Source organism: Coregonus lavaretus, assembly GCF_964263955.1.
Source record: "Coregonus lavaretus genome assembly, chromosome: 1".
NCBI lineage: Eukaryota > Metazoa > Chordata > Actinopteri > Salmoniformes > Salmonidae > Coregonus > Coregonus lavaretus.
The window spans coordinates 69,332,599-69,353,352 of NC_139988.1; the positions used below are offsets into that span (position 1 = coordinate 69,332,599).

Below are 20,754 nucleotides of genomic sequence, written 5' to 3' on the forward strand. Positions count from 1 at the left end.
GCTGCTGTGTCTTCCAGACAAACAGCATATAAACCGAGACACTACACTGTTAAAATGAAGTGCCTTGTAACACTAAATCTAGTGGCAACTGAGCTGCCACCACCCTAAAGGAGACGAGACCTTAACTTTACTGAAGTATTGAAACAGTTGGTTGTGAGGGTATTGGAAGAGATTTTAGGTGTACTGAAACGTTCATCCTGAGGTGTTCTGAAACATGACAAGGTATGTTGTAACATCTCATAATCAAGAGTTGTGCAACACCTTGCCAAAGACTGGAGAACTAACCCAGAAAAGATTGAAAGCACCATTATGGTGTTTCAAGTACTGTCTAGCGCAGAACTAGATCCCTCCTTCTGGGGTTTCCAAATACTGTAAATGGGAGTCCCTCTTCTTATTACATACAGTGAGGGAAAAAAGTATTTGATCCCCTGCTGATTTTGTACGTTTGCCCACTGACAAAGAAATTATCAGTCTATAATTTTAATGGTAGGTTTATTTGAACAGTGAGAGACAGAAAAACAAGAAAAAAATCCAGAAAAACGCATGTCAAAAATGTTATAAATTTATTTGCATTTTAATGAGGGAAATAAGTATTTGACCCCCTCTCAGTCAGAAAGATTTCTGGCTCCCAGGTGTCTTTTATACAGGTAAGAGCTTAAATTACGACCACACTCTTAAAGGGAGTGCTCCTAATCTCAGTTTGTTACCTGTATAAAAGACACCTGTCCACAGAAGCAATCAATCAATCAGATTCCAAACTCTCCACCATGGCCAAGACCAAAGAGCTCCCCAAGGATGTCAGGGACAAGATTGTAGACCTACACAAGGCTGGAATGGGCTACAAGACCATTGCCAAGCAGCTTGGTGAGAAGGTGACAACAGTTGGTGCGATTATTCGCAAATGGAAGAAACACAAAATAACTGTCAATCTCCCTCTGCCTGGGGCTCCATGCAAGATCTCATCTTGTGGAGTTGCAATGATCATGAGAACGGTGAGGAATCAACCCAAGGGAGGATCTTGTCAATGATCAAGGCAGCTGGGACCATAGTCACCAAGAAAACAATTGGTAACACACTACGCCGTGAAGGACTGAAATCCTGCAGCGCCCACAAGGTCCCCCTGCTCAAGAAAGCACATATACAGGGCCATCTGAAGTTTGCCAATGAACATCTGAATGATTCAGAGGAGAACTGGGTGAAAGTGTTGTGGTCAGATGAGAACAAAATCGAGCTCTTTGGCATCAACTCAACTCGCCGTGTTTGGAGGAGGAGGAATGCTGCCTATGACCCCAAGAACACCATCCCCACCGTCAAACATGGAGGTGGAAACATTATGCTTTGGGGGTGACAGGACAACTTCACTGCATCAAAGGGACGATGGACGGGGCCATGTACCGTCAAATCTTGGGTGAGAACCTCCTTCCCTCAGCCAGGGCGTTGAAAATGGGTCGTGGATGGGTATTCCAGCATGACAATGACCCAAAACACACGGCCAAGGCAACAAAGGAGTGGCTCAAGAAGAAGCACATTAAGGTCATGGAGTGGCCTAGCCAGTCTCCAGACCTTAATCCCATAGAAAATCTGTGGAGGGAGCTGAAGGTTCGAGTTGCCAAACGTCAGCCTCGAAACCTTAATGACTTGGAGAAGATCTGCAAAGAGGTGTGGAACAAAATCCCTCCTGAGATGTGTGCAAACCTGGTGGCCAACTACAAGAAACGTCTGACCTCTGTGATTGCCAACAAGGGTTTTGCCTCCAAGTACTAAATCATGTTTTGCAGAGGGGTCAAATACTTATTTCCCTCATTAAAATGCAAATCAATTCATAACATTTTTGACATGCGTTTTTCTGGATTTTTTAGTTGTTATTCTGTCTCTCACTGATTAAATAAACCTACCATTAAAATTATAGACTGATCATGTCTTTGTCAGTGGGCAAACGTACAAAATCAGCAGGGGATCAAATACTTTTTTTCCCTCACTGTATTATCTACTCTTATATGGTGTGTTGATTAACTCCTCATTGGTAATTCCAAAAGGTCAAATGTATTTTTACTCGCTACGTGCTTCAGCACTCGTCGGTCCCGTTCGGTGAGCTTGTGTGGCCTACCACTTCGCGGCTGAGTCGTTGTTGCCCCTAGACGTTTCCACTTCACAATAACAGCACTAACATTTGACCAGAGCAGCTCTAGCAGGGCAGAAATTTGACAAACTGACTTGTTGGAAAGGTGGCATCCTATGATGGTGCCACGTTGAAAGTCACAGCTCTTCAGTAAGGTCATTCTACTGCCAATGTTTGTCAATGGAGATTGCATGGCTGTGTGCTTGATTTTATACACCTGTCAGCAACGGGTGTGGCTGAAATAGCCGAATCCACTAATTTGAAGGGGTGTCCCCATACTTTTGGCCATGTAGTGTGTCTGTCTGTTCTTGGTGTCTCTAGGGGGCCAGAAATAGACTCGCTATCAGCTGTGTGCACAATATCTCCTGGATTGACTGAGCATTACAATACTATAATCGTTAGGTCTGCAGAGATTTCGGATAACTGTTAATGAGATTTACAAGTTGACAGTAGTGACAGATGTTCACAGTTGGGGACTGTGTGTGTTGTTGAGAGGCATTATCTAGGATCTCTAGAATGTTCACTATACTTAAAAGATTTATTGTGCCCTCGCATTGAATATCTATTTATTCTTCCATACAACAGCCAGTCTTTACGTAACCAGATAAGACACCATTTACACATATGATAGAGAATATATTAAGGATTAACAATATCAGTTCATATGTATAATTCCCAAAGACAATAAATGTTTTGGAGATGTTTTGTAGGACATTTTCATTTTCAAGAGCACAGCATTAAACACCAGCCGTTTCCACTATCATTGATACATGCTCCAAGAAATGCTAACCGGAGATGCTGTATGTTTCTAAATACTTAATGGATTTAAAATCTGTCTGGCAAAAGTGTTGTTTTGAAGTGTCTATCCTATATCTGAGAGATGTAAGTAAGCTCAGGAGAAAAAATATATATCTATTATTTTACAGTGCAATGACCCGTATATATTTTATGTGGATCTTCCCTATTCACTTCCATACATTTTTCAGCCTGGTACTAGGTTACATTCAGACGAGTCTTGTGAGGCTTGTGAGCTTCGTAGAGCAAAACAACCGATATGTAAAGGACCAGTCAAAAGTTTGGACACACCTACTCATTCAAGGGTTTTTCTGTATTTTTACAATTTTTAACAATGTAGAATAATAGTGAAGACATCAAAACTATGAAATAACACATATGGAATCATGTAGTAACCAAAAAAGTGTTAAACAAATCCAAATATATATTTGAGATACTTCAAAGTAGCCACCCTTTGCCTTGATGACAGCTTTGCACACTCTTGGTATTCAAGAGTCTCAGCTTTCCATAGTGGGTCATATTATAGTTTCTAGCCCAAACCATTTGGACTCTGTGGACATTTTCGTAAGAAAACCGATTTACGGGACGTTTCCTGGTCTGACAAACACAACTGTAGCTCTGCCACCTTCCACCGCAGATGCGGAAGGCCGACATCAGCGGATATGGTGGGTTGAGACGCAGCCCATACAAAAACAGTTATATCTAGCATAAACAGACAGATTTTATGGGGATTTTTGTATTACGCTAATTAGATGTCCTTGCGGGAGTGGGCATCGACTCTATGGTGAAACAGCTACGTCCGTTTGCGATATTACAACAACAAAGAAGTTACTGAAAACAACAAACACTGTTTTTTCCCCTCTGACATCATTGCACATGCAATAGAAGAGCACAATATGCACTGCAATTTTTTTTACCATGCTGCGCGACGCTCCTGAGCTCGGCAACAAAAACAATAACAACGTTGGAGGGGTGTCCATGGCGCTATTTCCCACTACTGCAGATCTCAGCTTTAAGGATGAGGGTTAGGTTTAGGGATTAGGGTTACAGTTGGGTTTCTGCTGCACTCACCACCAGGTTTCCGATGACCATGACCATCATGAAGACCACCAGGCACATCCCGGCTCCGGCCACCTCCATGCAGTCCCACATGGTCTCGATCCACTCCCCGCACAGGATGCGAAACACAATGAGGAATGAGTGGAAGAAGTCGTGCATGTGCCAACGCGGCAACTCACAGTCGGTGGCAATCTTACACACGCATTCCTTGTAGCTCTTGCCGAAGAGCTGCATGCCCACCACGGCGAAGATGAAGACGATGATGGCCAGTACCAAGGTCAGGTTTCCCAGAGCGCCCACAGAGTTGCCAATGATCTTGATCAGCATGTTGAGCGTGGGCCACGACTTGGCTAGTTTGAAGACACGCAGCTACCTCCAACACACAGTGCATTAACAGACAGACAGACAGACAGACAACACACAAATTGCATTTTTCATGGCTTTATGTGCTGTTGATGCAAGTTCCTTATTGTGCATTGTCCCGGTAAACTAAATGAGTACAATAATGTAAATCTATGAATACTATTTCACAGACATGAATTGACTGGAAATCAGTGTGTCTTACCAAACGGAAAGACCTGAGAACGGACAGGCCTTGGACATTGGCTAGACCTAACTCCACCAGACTGAACGTGACAATGATACTGTCGAAAATGTTCCAGCCGACCTGGAAGTAGTAGTAGGGATCCATGGCGCAAAGCTTGAAGACCATCTCTGCTGTGAAGATCCCAGTGAAAACCTAGCGGGGGATTGATATCAGAAATATAAACAAGTTGTTATTTGGATGCATCATGTCAAAAACCATAACTCAGATGTTAAGTGTTCTCATCAACACAAGAACAGACTAAGTAATATCCGATTCAAGTGAACAACAGGACACCTGAAATGATATGTCACGCAGTTATAATAAGGAAGCTACAGCAGCAACGCAAGTTTGAGCAAGCAATACAGCTAGCTTTACAAACCTAACATCTGCCGCTAAACTACCCCTTTAAAGGTTCTTACCAGGTTCCCCACGGAGAGCATGTGGTCAAACTCTGGGCTCATGGGGTAGTGCTCCATGGCCATGAAGAGGGTGTTGAGCACGATGCAGATGGTGATGCCTAGGTCCACGAAGGGGTCCATCACAATAAAGAGCAACCACTTCTTCAACCATACCCAGGGCACACAACAGTCCCACTTCAGGAAGATGTCGGCAAACTTGTACCAGCCGGGCGGACAAGGCTTCTGGGCGCCTTCCAGCTCTATTAGAAAGAGAGGAGAGGTTTAGATGACCAGTTCAATAATAATGTTTTAATATAACATAATAACAAAACAAAAAATGAATATGCTTTAGTATTATGGCTGGAAACTCTGCAATTCATTCCTCTTGCCGTTGTTATGAAGTAAAAAAAGACAACAAAACAAAGTTATCCAAGACTACTAAGACAACCCTAGAATATTGATCTGACATTAGAGCAAAATGTCCTGCTCTAAAAAGTGACAGGAGGGTATGAGTGGATGATTGACAGCATTTGGGACATTTGCCATTCATTGCCCTAGTTCAATGTTTCAACATGCATTGGTGACATTCGTGTCGTTAAATGTGTACAAATATAGGCAATCTTTCTGTTCTATACTAAAAACATTTCAATGAAATGCAACGGAGGGTAACACCAGAATTCATGCCTGTGGTGCCAGCCCGCCCCGGAAGGCTGAAATAGCTCAAGCTTAGCACCAAGAGGGCATGCAACTGTACATTAACAGGGCACTATCCCCCCTCACACACACAATGTGATTGGCTGCTCTGTGTGTGACATACTTCAGACAATGCTACTGTAATGAGGGGGGGGGGGGGGGGGGGTCAGAAGGCCATGTCTACAACTACATGATAAGCTAGGCAATTACACTTCACATTAGAGCGAAGACTGCATCCACTCCCAACTAAGCCTAGTGTATTTCTAAACTTGCCTGAGGGGACTTGACATGTCTCCTACTGTGGACAGTTGTGTTTGTCTCACAGGCAAGAAACAGACCAGAGACAGTACACAGTACATTTCATGGCATATATATGTTAGTAGTTGAAGTAGACATACAAACAATTATTTGTATTCATTATGAATGGATCTATAGGGAAATTATTTCTGAAAATACACTGAACAAAAATATAAACGCAACATGTAAACTGTTGGTCCCATGTTTCATGAGCTGAAATAAGATCCCAGAAATGTTCCATACACACAAAAATATTATTTCTCTCAAATGTTGTGCACAAATGTTTACATTCCTGTTAGTGAGCATTGGATCCTTTGTCAAGATAATCCATCCACCTGACAGGTGTGGCATATCAAGAAACTGATTAAACAGCATGATCATTACACAGGTGCACCTTGTGCTGGGGACAACAAAAGGCCACACTAAAATGTGCAGTTTTGTCACACAACATAATGCCACAGATGTCTCAAGTTTTGAGGGAGCTTGCAACTGGCTTCTTTGAAAATGTTGCATGTTGCGTTTATATTTTTGTTCAGTATACAGTATTATCAATGCAGGGGTGCATTTTACTCTCTTCCGAAACAAATGCTGAATTAAAATGATATCATTGTCATTGTTGATGATATCACAATGGTAATACTATCATTCAAGCATCATCATCATCATTGTCATCATGATCATTTCACTATGTGTCGCTCTCTTACCATCCATGACGGCGGTGAGAACACTAACAGCACTGGCCGATCTGTTCTTCAGGCCTGGCTGCTCCAGATGGAGCATGCTGTCCTCTTTGCCCTCGTCATCATGAAACGACTGGGGGGTGGGGGTTAAGTCTCATCATCACTGGTCACTAAATATCTTAGCTGTTATTTAACTCTTACCATAGAAGGGCTGTGTATACAAGACAACAAAGACCAATAGCCAAAACAACCTGCATTTACAAATTCACATCAAAAGAATGAGACAAAACAAACTGCATTCCCAAAACTGTGGACCCATTCTGACCTATGAACATTGACCTGATAAGATAAACATTAGCAAGAAGAGTTCACACTGACCTCCGACTCAGAGGACACTGGTATGATGGCCAGACGGGGCACGATTCTCCCGTTACAGTCCTTGATGACATCATCTCCGAGGCTCTGCTCGTCATCCGCAGAACCCCCGTGTGACCCAGAGTAATGACTAAGCTCTTTCCGACTGGTCAGGGTCGCCTGACTTCCAGCAGCAGCGTCAGCTTGCTCCTGTCGAACACCAATGATAAATCAATCAGAGTTAATTGTGTAAAGTAGGTCTGCCACTTGCGTCCCGAACATCCCCGCAGCAGTCGGACCCGCAACCTAGACCTACAGGCCGTGGTGAAAACATTTGCACACAAAAATGCAGTCTCTCAAGTTGAATTTAATATGATTTAATTTACCTTGAATATTGCAGCCCATTTGTGTAGGCTATTAGCCAGACAAAACAATAAATAGTGGCTGAATTTATCCTTAAGCAAAAAATGTTATTCCTAATTGAAGTGTAATTTTAATAAAACCTAAATATAGCAGCTAAATGGTTTTTAGCTATAGATAATAGGCTAGACTGCATAATGAAACAATCCCTAGTAAGCTAGTGTTTTGAAGGGGGACTTTATTTCTATACAAGCTGGTAGGGTGTGAGGTGGGCTCATGTCATGCAGGTGCAGGTATGCTATACAGGACAGTTGTATATTCAAAAAAATTAATTGGTAGTTGATTAGGGGTGAACTCTGACCTTGCGGGAGTCCATAGAAACCTTGTTACGCCAGTGAGGGCTGCATGATATGGGCAAAAATTCGAATTACTATTCTTTTTTTCTAATTGCTACCAAATATTGCAATTGCGATTTGACTTGGATAAGTAAACTATACATTGAGTGTACAAAACATTAGGAACACCTTCGTAATATTGCGTTGCACCCTCGTAATATTGCGTTGCACCCTCTTTTGCCCTCATAACATCCTCAATTCATTGGGGCATGGGCTCTACAAGGTGTCAAGCGTTCCACAGGGATGCTGGCCCATGTTGACTCCAATGCTTCCCACAGTTGTCAAGTTGGCTGGATGTCCTTTGGGTGGTGGACCATTCTTGATACACACAGGAAACTGTTGACCGTAAAAAACCCACCAGTGTTGCAGTTCTTGACACACTCAAACCGGTGCGCCTGGCACCTACTACCATATCCCGTTCAAAGGGACTTAAATCTGTTGTGTTGCCCATTTACCCTCAGAATGGCACACATACACAATCCATGTCTCAACTGTCTCAAGGTTTAAAAATCCTTCTTTAACCTGTCTTCTCCCCTTCATCTCAGGGGACATCAATAAGGGATCATACAGTGTAGCTTTCAACTGGATTTACCTGCTCAGTCTATGTCATGGAAAGAGCAGATGTTCTAAATGTTATGTACACTCATTGTAGATCAGAACATAGAAATATAATTATTAAAAAGCAAAGTGGAAAGCAGTATTGTTCTTGTTTGGAACAATCTGTTGACTGCATTTGACCTAACAGAACAGCATGCAAACGTATAGTGAATATAAGTGAATCTAACAGCAAGGAGGAGGATCTGTGCTGCTTAAGTGACAGGGGTCGAAGCTTGGTGTGTGTGGGAACTAGCCGCAAGAAGAGAGATGGAGAGAGACGAAAAACAGAGTAAACAATTTTTTTTTAAACGTTACACGCTGCTGAGTGGTGTTTCAAAACTTTCCGATATGGATATCTCTTGCAACATGGATATTGGGTAAATCCATTTGAATTCAGTCACTTTTTGACAGCACCCCTTTTGATTTGAATGAAACTTCCATGCATACTGTATTTGCCTGTTGTAGAAGTGCTCAGAAAGTGACTTTTTGGACCTGAATACCAAAACATTCAAGAGACAAAAGTGCTCGAAGTTGACATCCATGTCTTCATCACTGGAAAAGATAAACGGTTGAGATTGATATCATTTAAAAGCTTACAAACAGGTTTGTCAAACTTTTATAATTTCTTGAAAAAACTTTTTCTTAATACAAATTGTCATTTTCTTTACCTACTATTTTTTTCATATTCACATATGTTGTAGCTTAGACCCTATTTTACATCATCTGAGGTTTTTGTGTTGTGCCCGCCATCGTTTGATACACAACATTCTCTTGAATATAGGGTGGGTGTCATGTTTTGGCTGACAAACGTACTAAAATGGGAATCAAATGGACATTTCAACTTTCAAATGGTACCACAAAGATGGTTGGCGGTCCACGCAGAGAATGTTGACTTGAATGGGAATATCTCTTTTTTTAAATTATACTGTCAATCCTCCATAGGTTTTCTATTGAAATCATAGATATAGAAATAATAGAAGACATGACCATTTAAGTTGACATTCAACGGTGGGTGTACCGGCGGCCATCTTTGTGGTAGTAATTAAAGTTAACATTTCAATTCAATGGTGTTCCAGCTAAATTGCAGTGGTCTGATGGGATAGGTCAATTTCTATGAATTCTAGTTCTATGATTGAAATTACACACTCCCTGTATTCAAGAACATGTTGTGTTTCAACCAATGGCGGGCACAACACAAAAACCCCAGAGTGAGTTTACAAGTTTAGATAATTGACGTTAAAAACTGTAATATTTTTTATTAAAAAGCATTTTTTTTAAAGAAATTATAAAATAGTTTGACAACTCTGTTTGTAAGCTTTTAAATGATATCAAACTCCACCGTTTATCTTTTCCAATGATGAATACATGGATGTCTCATGATATGGTGGTGTATGCAAAATGGGTCAACTTTGAGCACCTCTATCCCCTAAATGTTTTGGCATTCAGGTCCAAAAAGTCACTTTCTGACCACTTCTTCCATGGGCAAACACGTATGGAAAGTTTTGTTTAAATCAAAAGGGATTCTGTCAAAAAGTTATTGAATTCAAATTGATTTACCCTATTGCACAGGTCAATATCTTGATGTGAATTCGATTAATTGTGCAGCTCAAGTGTAAAGGATAATAATTTAGGTTTAGTGGGCCAGCATCCCTGATGCAAAGAGAAAGTAAGCTCAAGCTGTGCTATTTGGTTGCCATTCAGCATACCATTAGTCGATTGCCCCAACCTAATGATATGTAAATTATTCCATATATACTGAGGCTTTGAAAAATGGAATTTACATAGCGGTGTTCAGTTTGATGTCATCATTTCTCATATCTTTTTTAAATTATTATTAAACTTTTATTTGACAGGGAAGTCATACTGAGACAAGGGTCTCTTTTTCAGATGAGCCCTGCATAAATACATCAAACATTTATACAATATACAAAATTACAAATTAAGAAAAACAGACACATTTATCAACATAGAGGTCTCTGATCATTTCTCTGAACTGACCAAGGGGGACCAGAACATCTAATTTCAGAGATCTCTGTGAGTTGTTCCACATAAAGGTAGCAAAAAAACTAAAAGCAGCTTTACCCAACTCTGTGGAGACTGAAGGGACCTCCGGTGTTATCCTAGCCTGTGACCGAGTTTGGTCATTTGTAAGTCTACATTTAATTAATCATGTTTCTGCATGAGTGCTTTGTAAATAAACAGAAGAGAATTCTGCTCTCTCCTTACATAGAAAGAGGCCCAACCCACTTTTTGATACAAAAAACAATGGTGAGTTCTATAACCATGACCAGTAATAAACCTAAGGGCACAATGAAAAACAGCATCTAGTGGTTTAAGTGTAGATGCTGCTGCATGCATATAGATAATATCCCCATAATCTAAAATAGACATAAAAGTGGCCTGGACAATATCCTTCCTATTAACAAAAGTCAGACATGCTTTCTTTCTGTAAAAGAAACTAACCTTGAACTTCAACTTCTTCACCAGCTCAGTGACATGTTTTTCATCAAGCCAGATACCAAGATATTTGTAGGAAGGAATTCGCTCAATTTGTGTACCGTTCAAACTAGTCATTACAAATTCATTTAAATCTGGTTTATTGGGCCTAGAAAAAAGCATGCATTTGGATTTGTTTGCATTTAGCACTAACTTTAGATCCAATAGTGACCTCTGCAGTGCTAGAAAATCTGATTTCAAATTTGAAAAGGCTTGGCCAACCGATGGAGCAATGGAATACAACACTGTATCATCGGCATACAAATTAATATATTTTATTTTTTACAGCATTACCAATGTTATTTATATAGATTGTAAACAGTAGTGGGCCGAGTATCAAACCTTGGGGCACCCCTTTATGTAACTCAAGGAACTCAGATTTTACCCCATCTACCTTGATGCCCTGAGTTCTGTTATTGAGATAATTAAGAAACCATCGGCAAGCATCATTACCCAACCCTTTCAAGGACAGCTTATTCAACAGAATAACATGGTCTACAGTATCAAAAGCTTTTGACAAGTCTACAAACATGGCAGCACAACTCGTTCTATCATCTATGGCATTTGCAATATAATTTACAACAAGCATGGTATATGTAGTGTTACTATGTTTAGGTCTGAATCCGGATTCAATAACATTAAGAATACCATTTATAAATAGGAAATAACATAGCTTTTTCTTGACCAATGATTGATTCTAAGATTTTAGCAAGACAAGGGAGCCTGGAAATGGGTTGATAATTATCAAGATCACTACTATCCTCACCCTTATGGAGTGGCACCACAAAAGCTGCTTTCCACACTTTTGGAATATTTCCTGATACTGAATTTAAATTAAAAAATGTGTGTTTCTGAGCCAGCAATAAGGGCGCTGCATACTAAGCAAAGACAGGTCCAAATTAGTCAGCCCCTAATGACTTCTTGGTGTCAATAGATAATAAGGCAGCAATAACTTTTGTTTCTGTGAATTGCCCCCCAAAAAAACCCTGACTACCATTTCCGAAGTCATGTGAGGTTGACTGATCATCCATCGAGGCAACTGGAGGCTGTATGTGGGTAGAACAGTCAACTGACTGGCCAAGACCATTATGACCACCATTTCTTTCAAATAAGAAACCAGCTGAGATAAAATGCTGATTAAAAGCATCACAAATCTTAACTTTTTTATTAATAATGCAGGAGTCTAAAACTACTTTCTTAGGCAGGGAAGTAGAGGAATTACCCCGCTTCAGTGAATTAACAGTTTTCCAGAATTTAGAGGGATCACTAACAGAGTCTGCCATAGCGCTAAGGAAGTAGTTTGATTTGGCCTGTTTTGTCATAAGGATATGCAGTAGTAGTCACCTGACCTGGGCTTGGATCCTGTATTGCTCCAGAAGCCTCTGAAACTCCTCCTCCCTATCCTGCGCCTCTTTCAGAGTGGCCTCGTTCTGCTCATCGTAGGCCATGGCAACCACGGCCAGGATGAGGTTGATGAGGTAGAAGGAACCCAGGAAGATGACCAGCACAAAGAAGATCATGTACGTCTTCCCCGCTGCTCGAAGTGTCTGCATACGGAGAGGCATGTAAAGACAAGTTTGGAGGATGACACAAAATGGTAAGCCAACATGCAGTTTGTAGTAGGCCTCATGAAATTCCTTTAGGCACACTCCCTGCAGTCACTTTCGAGGAATGGAAAGCACTCACATTTTTACAGGAAAAAGTCCAGGAAAAGTCAAACTTAAGGCTTAAATGTGTACCTATTATACAGTATATCATTATATACTATATAATATAAGTACTAACCAGTTGGAACAGGTTCTCCCAGTAGTCCTGCGTCATGAGTCTGAAGAGGGACAAGAAGGCCCAGCCGAAGGAGTCGTAGCTGGTGTAGCCGTAGTTGGGGTTTCTCCCAGCCTTTATGCACGTGAATCCTTCTGGGCACTTCCTATCAGCAGTGGTGGCAGTGGTGAAGAATCAGTTTGCACACAGCCGGCCACCCTCCCTGACCCCACAATCCTCAACATCTAGAATGCTGCTTGTCAGAGACAAGCTCATCACTTATATCTGATAGGTGTATTGTGTGTATAGCTTACATAACATTTGACTACTTTTCCAATTGTGTTCTGTTTGCTACAGTGGTGTGCATCCTGCCATCAAAACCCTGATATTGCTTTACGAAATGTAAGAAATACATTCCATGTCTTATCTTTGTATCATTGTGCCGTTTATGTTATCACAAAGTAACATACCCAGCATCAGAGCTGTTTCCGCAGAGAAGAGCATCCAGACTGCCTTCCAAATAGTAGTGATTCTCTATAGCCGAAAGACAGAGCAAATCAAACACAAAACTAAAAGTACTGGTCATAACGTCACATCAGCCTGAAGTAGAGGAACAGATGACTTGTCTCAGTGGTTCAAACGCACCTATATTGCTGATGTACTCCTTGAAATCAAAAGGAATAGTGGAATTTGACATGTCGCCGAAACCCATGGTGCCGTCAAGCGACGAGGTGGAGTTGTAATCGTCGAACACCGTCGAGTTGAGGATGGGCCATCGGACACACTTGTTGCGCAGATTTCCCATGAAGAGTTGCAGGCCGATGAGTGCGAACACGGCCAGGGCAAAAACAGTGAGGATCATCACGTCCACCATTTTCTTTACAGACTGGACCAGGGCGCCCACGATGGTTTTTAATCCTGGTCAAATGGATGCATGTCAGTGACACGTCTACAGGGCGAGATAAACCAGATAGTGCATAGTGGCTCTGAAGGCTTACTGGTTTCAGCATTGAGCTGTCAACACCAAGGTTATTGGTTTGTTTCCTGAATTGGCCACACATACTATATGTTTGACTGTGTAAACTGTAAGTCGCTTTGGATACTATTACTATAATTATCATCTGACATCACAGTGTCAATAGTTCAATAAGCCTGAACGTGTGCATACAAACCAGGTCAATTAATTGAAGACATATCAAGAAAACATTTTGATATTGACATCAGTTTGGCGAGTCTCAACAAGAACTGCAGATGAAACAACCTGGACTCGGGTAGATGTAACGTAGTAAATGTAAATCTGGGACACTCCAATTAGTCTGATATATTACGTTTCATATGGTATGTATGAATTTGTGGATATCCTTCATCCATTTCGTATGATATGTTCCGAATTAGAAATTGCATGATATGTTACGAATTGCAATTCATACAAATTCGCAAAAACGTATGATATGTTACGAATTCCAATTTATTATGGCTAACGTTAGCTAGGCTAGGGATAAGGGTTAGGAGTTAGGTTAAAGGGTTAAGGTTGGGGTGTCACGGATGCCGCTCCTCCTCCTTACTCGGGCAGGCTTCGGCGTTCGTCGTCCCCGGAGTACTAGCTGCTACCGCTTGATGTTTTCGATGTTTGTTTTGTCATGTCTAGTGGGTACACATGTTGTGTATTCTGTATTGATTATGTCACGTATAAGTTCACCTGTTTTGTGTTTTGTCTTTGTATGTTATTGTCCGCGTGTCTTGGATGCATTGTGTCTGTGTTATACTCTTTGTGTCATTTACGCATGTGGTGTTTTTCCCTCCAGTGTTGGAGACGTTTATTTCATGCGTATTTAGTGTTCGAGTAAAGTCGTCTTTACTTATCCTCTGTGTCCTGCGCCTGACTTCACCACCGCATACACATCAGCCTTTGACAGAATAACATACCAACCCATGGAGTCAGCAGGAGCAGCGGCGGTGCCCAAGTCACTGGAGGATCGGGTCAGCAGCCAGGACGCCATGATCCATCGACTCGGCTCCGCCATGCAAGACGTGATGGACACCCTGCGCCGATGGGAAAGAGGAGGCTTGCCCACACCTCCTCCTACATTACCACCACCATCGGCCAGCCCCATCATACCATCTCCGGAGTCCAGTGGGATTCGGCTCTCGCTCCCGAGGGCATATGATGGCACCGCAGCCGGGTGTCAGGGGTTCCTACTTCAAGTGGAACTCTACCTGGCAACCATACACCCGGCACCCTCGGGATACGAGAGCGTTTCCGCCCTCATCTCCCGTCTATCCGGCAAGGCTTTGGAGTGGGCCAATGCCAAATGGAGGGGAATAGACGCCGCCACCATCAGCTACGCGGAGTTCCGCCGCTTCAGGGCTGTTTTCGATCATCCCCCAGAGGGTAAAGCGGCGGGGGAGCGTCTGTTCCACCTCCGACAGGGGAAGAGGAGCGCACAGGAGTTCGCCCTGGACTTCCGGACTCTAGCAGCGGATGCGGGGTGGAATGAGAGGGCCCTCATCGACCACTATCGGTGCAGCCTGCGAGAGGACGTTCGACGAGAGTTGGCCTGCAGGGACACCAATCTAAACTTCGATCAGTTGGTGGATATGTCAATCCGTCTGGATGCCCTGCTGGCTACCCGCGGACGTCCGGAGTTGGGGCCGTCCATTCCATCCCCCAGCACCTCCGAGCCGAGCCCTATGGAGCTCGGGGGTGCTGGCGCTAGAGAGAGGAGGAGAGAGATCCGGAGGCAGGCCGTCCTCTGCACCAACTGTGGTCGTGGAGGACACACTGCGGTTAGGTGCTGGGGAGGGCCTCCAGGGGATCGAGGTAACAGGTCACGCACTGGGGAGTCATTCCAGGTGAGTAGGCGCCCAACTCACCCAGAGCTCTCTGTTGTTCACCTGTGTATACCAGTAGTATTTCCCCAGGTTGCATCTCATTCCCAGCATAAGGCGCTAGTCGATTCAGGCGCAGCTGGGAATTTTATTGATCGTAATTTTTGTGTTAAGTTAGGGATTCCCCTCCTACCAGTAGATGTGCCCTTTCCTATCCATGCCCTAGATAGCTGTCCGTTGGGATCTGGGTTGATTAGGGAGGTCACAGCGCCACTAAAGATGAAGACGCAGGGGGGTCATGAGGAGATCATTCAGTTGTATCTGATCGACTCTCCTGCATATCCCGTGGTGCTGGGGCTTCCTTGGTTAATCGCCCATGACCCCACCATTTCGTGGCAACAGAGGGCTCTCAAGGAGTGGTCTGACCAGTGTGTCGGGCGGTGTCTAGGTGTTTCCGTAGGGGCGACCACGGTGGAAAGTCCGAACCAAGTGCCCACACTGCACATTCCTCCTGAGTATGATGATTTGGCACTCGTGTTCAGCAAGACTAGGGCGACTGCCACCTCATAGACAGGGGGATTGTGCGATAGACCTCCAGGCAGGTGCTGCACTTCCGCGTAGTCATGTCTATCCTCTGTCTCAAGAGGAGACGGCGGCTATGGAGACATACATAGCCGAGTCTCTGAGACAGGGAAACATACGGCCCTCCACTTCTCCTGCGTCCTCGAGTTTCTTTTTTGTGAAGAAGAAGGATGGAGGGTTGCGCCCGTGTATTGATTACCGTCCTTTCCCTCTGATTGCGAGTATGACGGAATCATTACACGGAGCGCGTTTCTTCACAAAACTGGATCTCAGGAGCGCCTACAACTTGGTGCGCATTAGGGAGGGAGATGAATGGAAGACAGCATTTAGTACCACCTCGGGTCACTATGAGTATCTCGTCATGCCATATGGGTTAATGAATGCTCCTTCAGTCTTCCAATCCTTTGTGGACGAGATCTTCCGGGATTTGCATGGGCAGGGTGTAGTGGTGTATATTGACGACATTCTAGTTTACTCTTCTACACGAGCCGAGCATGTAGCCCTGGTGCGTCGAGTGTTGGGTAGGCTGTTGGAGCATGACTTGTATGTCAAGGCAGAGAAATGTCTGTTTTTCCAGGAGTCCATCTCCTTCCTGGGCCATTGATTGTCCGCGTCAGGGGTGGAGATGGAGATTGACCGCGTTTCAGCCGTGCGTAATTGGCAGACTCCAACCACGGTTAAGGAAGTGCAGCGGTTTTGGGGTTTTGCCAATTACTACCGGAGGTTTATCCGGGGTTTTGGACAGGTAGCAGCTCCCATCACCTCCCTGCTGAAGGGGGGCCCGGTGCGTTTACAGTGGTCGGCTGAGGCGGACAGGGCGTTTAGTAAACTGAAGGACCTGTTCACCTCAGCTCCGGTGCTGGCGCATCCGGACCCCGCTTTAGCGTTCCAGGTGGAGGTGGACGCGTCAGAGGCCGGTATTGGGGCTGTACTGTCTCAATGCTCAGGCACGCCTCCTAAACTCCGGCCCTGCGCTTTTTACTCTAAGAAGCTCAGCCCGGCGGAACGTAATTATGACATGGGGGACAGGGAGCTGCTAGCCGTGGTTCAAGCCCTAAAGGTGTGGAGGCATTGGCTTGAGGGGGCTCAACACCCTTTTCTCATTCTGACTGACCATCGTAACCTGGAGTACATCCGGGCAGCTAGGAGACTGAACCCTCGTCAGGCTAGGTGGGCCATGTTTCTGGCCCGGTTTGTTTTTAAGCTCACTTACATCCCAGGGTCCCAGAACGGTAAGGCAGACGCCCTGTCCCGGCGATATGACACAGAGGAGAGGTCCATTGAGCCCACTACCATACTGCCGGAGTCTTGTCTGGTGGCACCGGTGGTGTGGGAGGTCGATGCGGAAATCGAGCGGGCGTTACGCACCGACCCTACTCCTCCAGAGTGTCCAGTGGGGCGGACGTACGTTCCGCTCGAGATTCGTGATCGTCTCATATATTGGGCTCATACGTCACCCTCCTCTGGACATCCAGGTATTGGCCGGACAGTGCACTGCCTTAGTGAAAAGTACTGGTGGCCAACATTGGCTAAGGACATGAGGGTTTATGTCTCCTCCTGCTCGGTGTGCGCTCAGTGTAAGGCGCCTAGACACCTGCCCAGGGGGAAGTTACAACCCCCGGCCGTGGTCTCACCTCTCGGTAGACTTTGTCACAGACCTTCCCCCCTCCCAGGGGAATACCACTATTCTGGTCGTTGTGGATCGGTTCTCTAAGGCCTGTCGTCTCATCCCAATGCCGGGTCTCCCTACTGCCCTACAGACTGCTGAGTCTTTGTTTACCCACGTCTTCCGGCACTACGGGGTACCCGAGGATATAGTGTCTGATCGGGGTCCCCAATTCACCTCTAGAGTCTGGAGGGCGTTCATGGAACGCTTGGGGGTCTCGGTTAGCCTTACCTCGGGTTTCCACCCTGAGAGTAATGGGCAGGTGGAGAGAGTGAACCAGGATGTGGGTATGTTTCTGAGATCTTATTGCCAGGACCGACAGGAGGAGTGTTCGGGTATATCCCCTGGGCAGAGATTGCCCAGAACTCTCTACGCCATTCCTCTACGAATCTGACCCCTTTCCAGTGTGTGTTGGGGTATCAGCCGGTTCTGGCACCATGGCATCAGAGCCAGATCGAGGCTCCTGCGGTGGATGAGTAGTTTCGGCGCTCGGAGGAGACATGGAACGCTGCGCATGTACATCTGCAGCGGACTATCCATAGGCAGAAGGCGAGCGCCGATCTCCACCGCTGTGAGGGTCCAGTGTACGCACCTGGAGATCGAGTCTGGCTCTCGACTCGAAACCTGCCCCTTCGCCTGCCCTGCCGGAAGCTGGGTCGGCGGTTTGTGGGGCCATTTAAAGTCCTGAGGAGATTGAACGAGGTATGTTACAGGTTACAACTGCCTAATGATTATCACATTAACCCCTCGTTCCATGTGTCTCTCCTCAGGCCGGTGGTAGCTGGTCCACTCCAGGACAGTGAGATACGGGAGACTCCTCCGCCCCCACTGGACATCGAGGGGGCTCCGGCGTACTCAGTCCGGTCCATCGTGGATTTGAGACGTCGGATGGGGGGTCTGCAGTATCTCGTGGAGTGGGAGGGGTACGGTCCGGAGGAACGGTGCTGGGTGCCTAGGAGGGACATTTTAGATCCCTCCCTCCTGACGGAGTTCCACCGGAGTCACCCCACGCGCCCTGCTCCGCGTCCTCCTGGCCGTCCCCGAGGCCGGGGTCGGCGCACGGCTGGAGCCGCGCGTCAAGGGGGTGGTACTGTCACGGATGCCGCCGAGGCTGCTCCTCCTCCTTGCTCGGGCAGGCTTCGGCGTTCGTCGTCCCCGGAGTACTAGCTGCTACCGCTTGATGTTTTCGATGTTTGTTTTGTCATGTCTAGTGGGTACACCTGTTGCGTATTCTGTATTGATTATGTCACGTATAAGTTCACCTGTTTTGTGTTTTGTCTTTGTATGTTATTGTCCGCGTGTCTTGGATGCATTGTGTCGGTGTTATACTCTTTGTGTAATTTACGCATATGGTGTTTTTCCCTCCAGTGATGGAAAGGTTTATTTCGTGCGTATTTAGTGTTCGAGTAAAGTCGTCTTTACTTATCCTCTGTGTCCTGCGCCTGACTTCACCACCGCATACACATCAGCCTTTGACATGGGGTTAACTAACGTGCTAAGTAGTTGCAAAGTAGCAAAACATTTGTAAGTAGTTGCAAGTTACTAATTAGCTAAAATGCTAAATTTGAAACGTGATGAGATTCGAACACGCAACCTTTGGGGTTGCTAGACGTTCGTGTTATATGCCTACCCATCCACCCCGACCAACCACCCAACTTTAGTTTTTGCCTTAAGTAACCTTCTGTCTTATGTAACCATTCCAACAGTAACATATCATACTAATTAGGAGTGTTCCAGATTTACATGTACTATGTTACGTCTAGTCTATGAGACCAGGCTGGATGAAAACATACCGGGAATCACAGTGATTGTTTTAAGAGCTCGGAGTACACGGAACGTCCTAAGGGCTGACACGTTGCCTAGATCAACAAACTCTGTGACGTACCTGTGGAGAGACACACAGTACAAGCAATATAATTAGTCAGTTACTACTTTTAACGTTGTTTAATTGTGGACTGACTGACAGTGGACAACAGTGGATCTGTCACTGAAGAAAGTCTAGTGTGTTAAAAAAAATACAAAATAGTACACAAAACATCAGACATGGTGTTCGCTGTGGTATATGATATCTTTTTTTTATAGAGTCTATTTTTATATTGGTCCAGTTCTTGGGCCAAATGGACGCACTGCTTGAGAGGGTGGCCAAAACCATTTATCCATCTCGCAACAAGACGTGTTGTATGTCACAAACTATTGGATATCATTTATTTTTTTAGTTAGCATTATTATTGGGTATGTTTTAAAATGTTTTACATTTGTTTTTCTAAGATTAACTCATTCATTCATTTATTTAATGCACTGCGTATTTCTGGAATAGAATGTAGCCAGGGGTCATTGCAAAAATAAGAATTTCTTAATTTACTTATTTGGATAAATAAAGGCTGGATGTACAAAATGTGTTATAAAACATTACTAACCATTCCAGTTTGCTAACAATTATATCATTGGTGAAAGAGCGTTGAGAGCCAGTCAGGTGATCAGATACTCACGCCATGCTGATCACCATGAAATCCAGCCAATTCCATGGATCTCGAAGGAATGTAAAAGGTCCGACAACAAAGCCTCTTGACAACACTTTGCATGAGGCCTCAAAGGTATAAATACCAGTAAAAACATACCTGCAAGGAGAAAACAATTAATATCTTTCCAATGCACTCTTCTGCAATTCTCTCTCTGTGAGCTACATTGTAATTCAGAGATAATGAATTGTTTACATGACTTAAGACACTGAACCATTAGATATCGTGGTAAAACAGTGACACATACAATAGCCCTTTCAGGAATCAAGCCTGAAATTCATCACAGGTTGGTATACTTACTCAACAGTTTTACTCCATGACGGTGGGTCGCTCATCGTCATAAAAAAGCAGTTCGACAGAATGGTAATCATGATGAACATGCTAAATAACTTAATATAGAGTCAAGGCAAACTGGTGGGCACACTGACTGTACTGCAATAGCCAATATGGTAACATCAAGGGTCGCTAAACCCTGATGGGGTACAGCTTTATATACAGTCCACAACAATACAAGACCATCCTTCTTACAATCCCCCCTTCCCTACACAGGGCAGCTAGAGTCCCTACA

At 44.4% G+C, this 20,754-nt stretch overlaps 1 protein-coding gene across 1 annotated transcript in view; it reads right to left on the reverse strand.

Moving 5' to 3' along the window:
- scn4aa (sodium channel, voltage-gated, type IV, alpha, a) overlaps positions 1 to 20,754 on the reverse strand; it is a gene marked incomplete at its 5' end in the record, with an annotated part of 57,980 nt that overhangs the window by 36,162 nt on the left and 1,064 nt on the right. The window contains 12 exons of the mRNA XM_084163315.1: positions 3,986 to 4,342; positions 4,539 to 4,712; positions 4,979 to 5,217; positions 6,652 to 6,760; positions 7,006 to 7,191; positions 12,179 to 12,376; positions 12,615 to 12,756; positions 13,061 to 13,124; positions 13,236 to 13,508; positions 19,461 to 19,552; positions 20,157 to 20,285; positions 20,487 to 20,567. Coding sequence (XP_084019441.1) covers positions 3,986 to 4,342; positions 4,539 to 4,712; positions 4,979 to 5,217; positions 6,652 to 6,760; positions 7,006 to 7,191; positions 12,179 to 12,376; positions 12,615 to 12,756; positions 13,061 to 13,124; positions 13,236 to 13,508; positions 19,461 to 19,552; positions 20,157 to 20,285; positions 20,487 to 20,567 — 2,044 coding nt within the window. The remainder of the gene's footprint in view (positions 1 to 3,985; positions 4,343 to 4,538; positions 4,713 to 4,978; positions 5,218 to 6,651; positions 6,761 to 7,005; positions 7,192 to 12,178; positions 12,377 to 12,614; positions 12,757 to 13,060; positions 13,125 to 13,235; positions 13,509 to 19,460; positions 19,553 to 20,156; positions 20,286 to 20,486; positions 20,568 to 20,754) is intronic.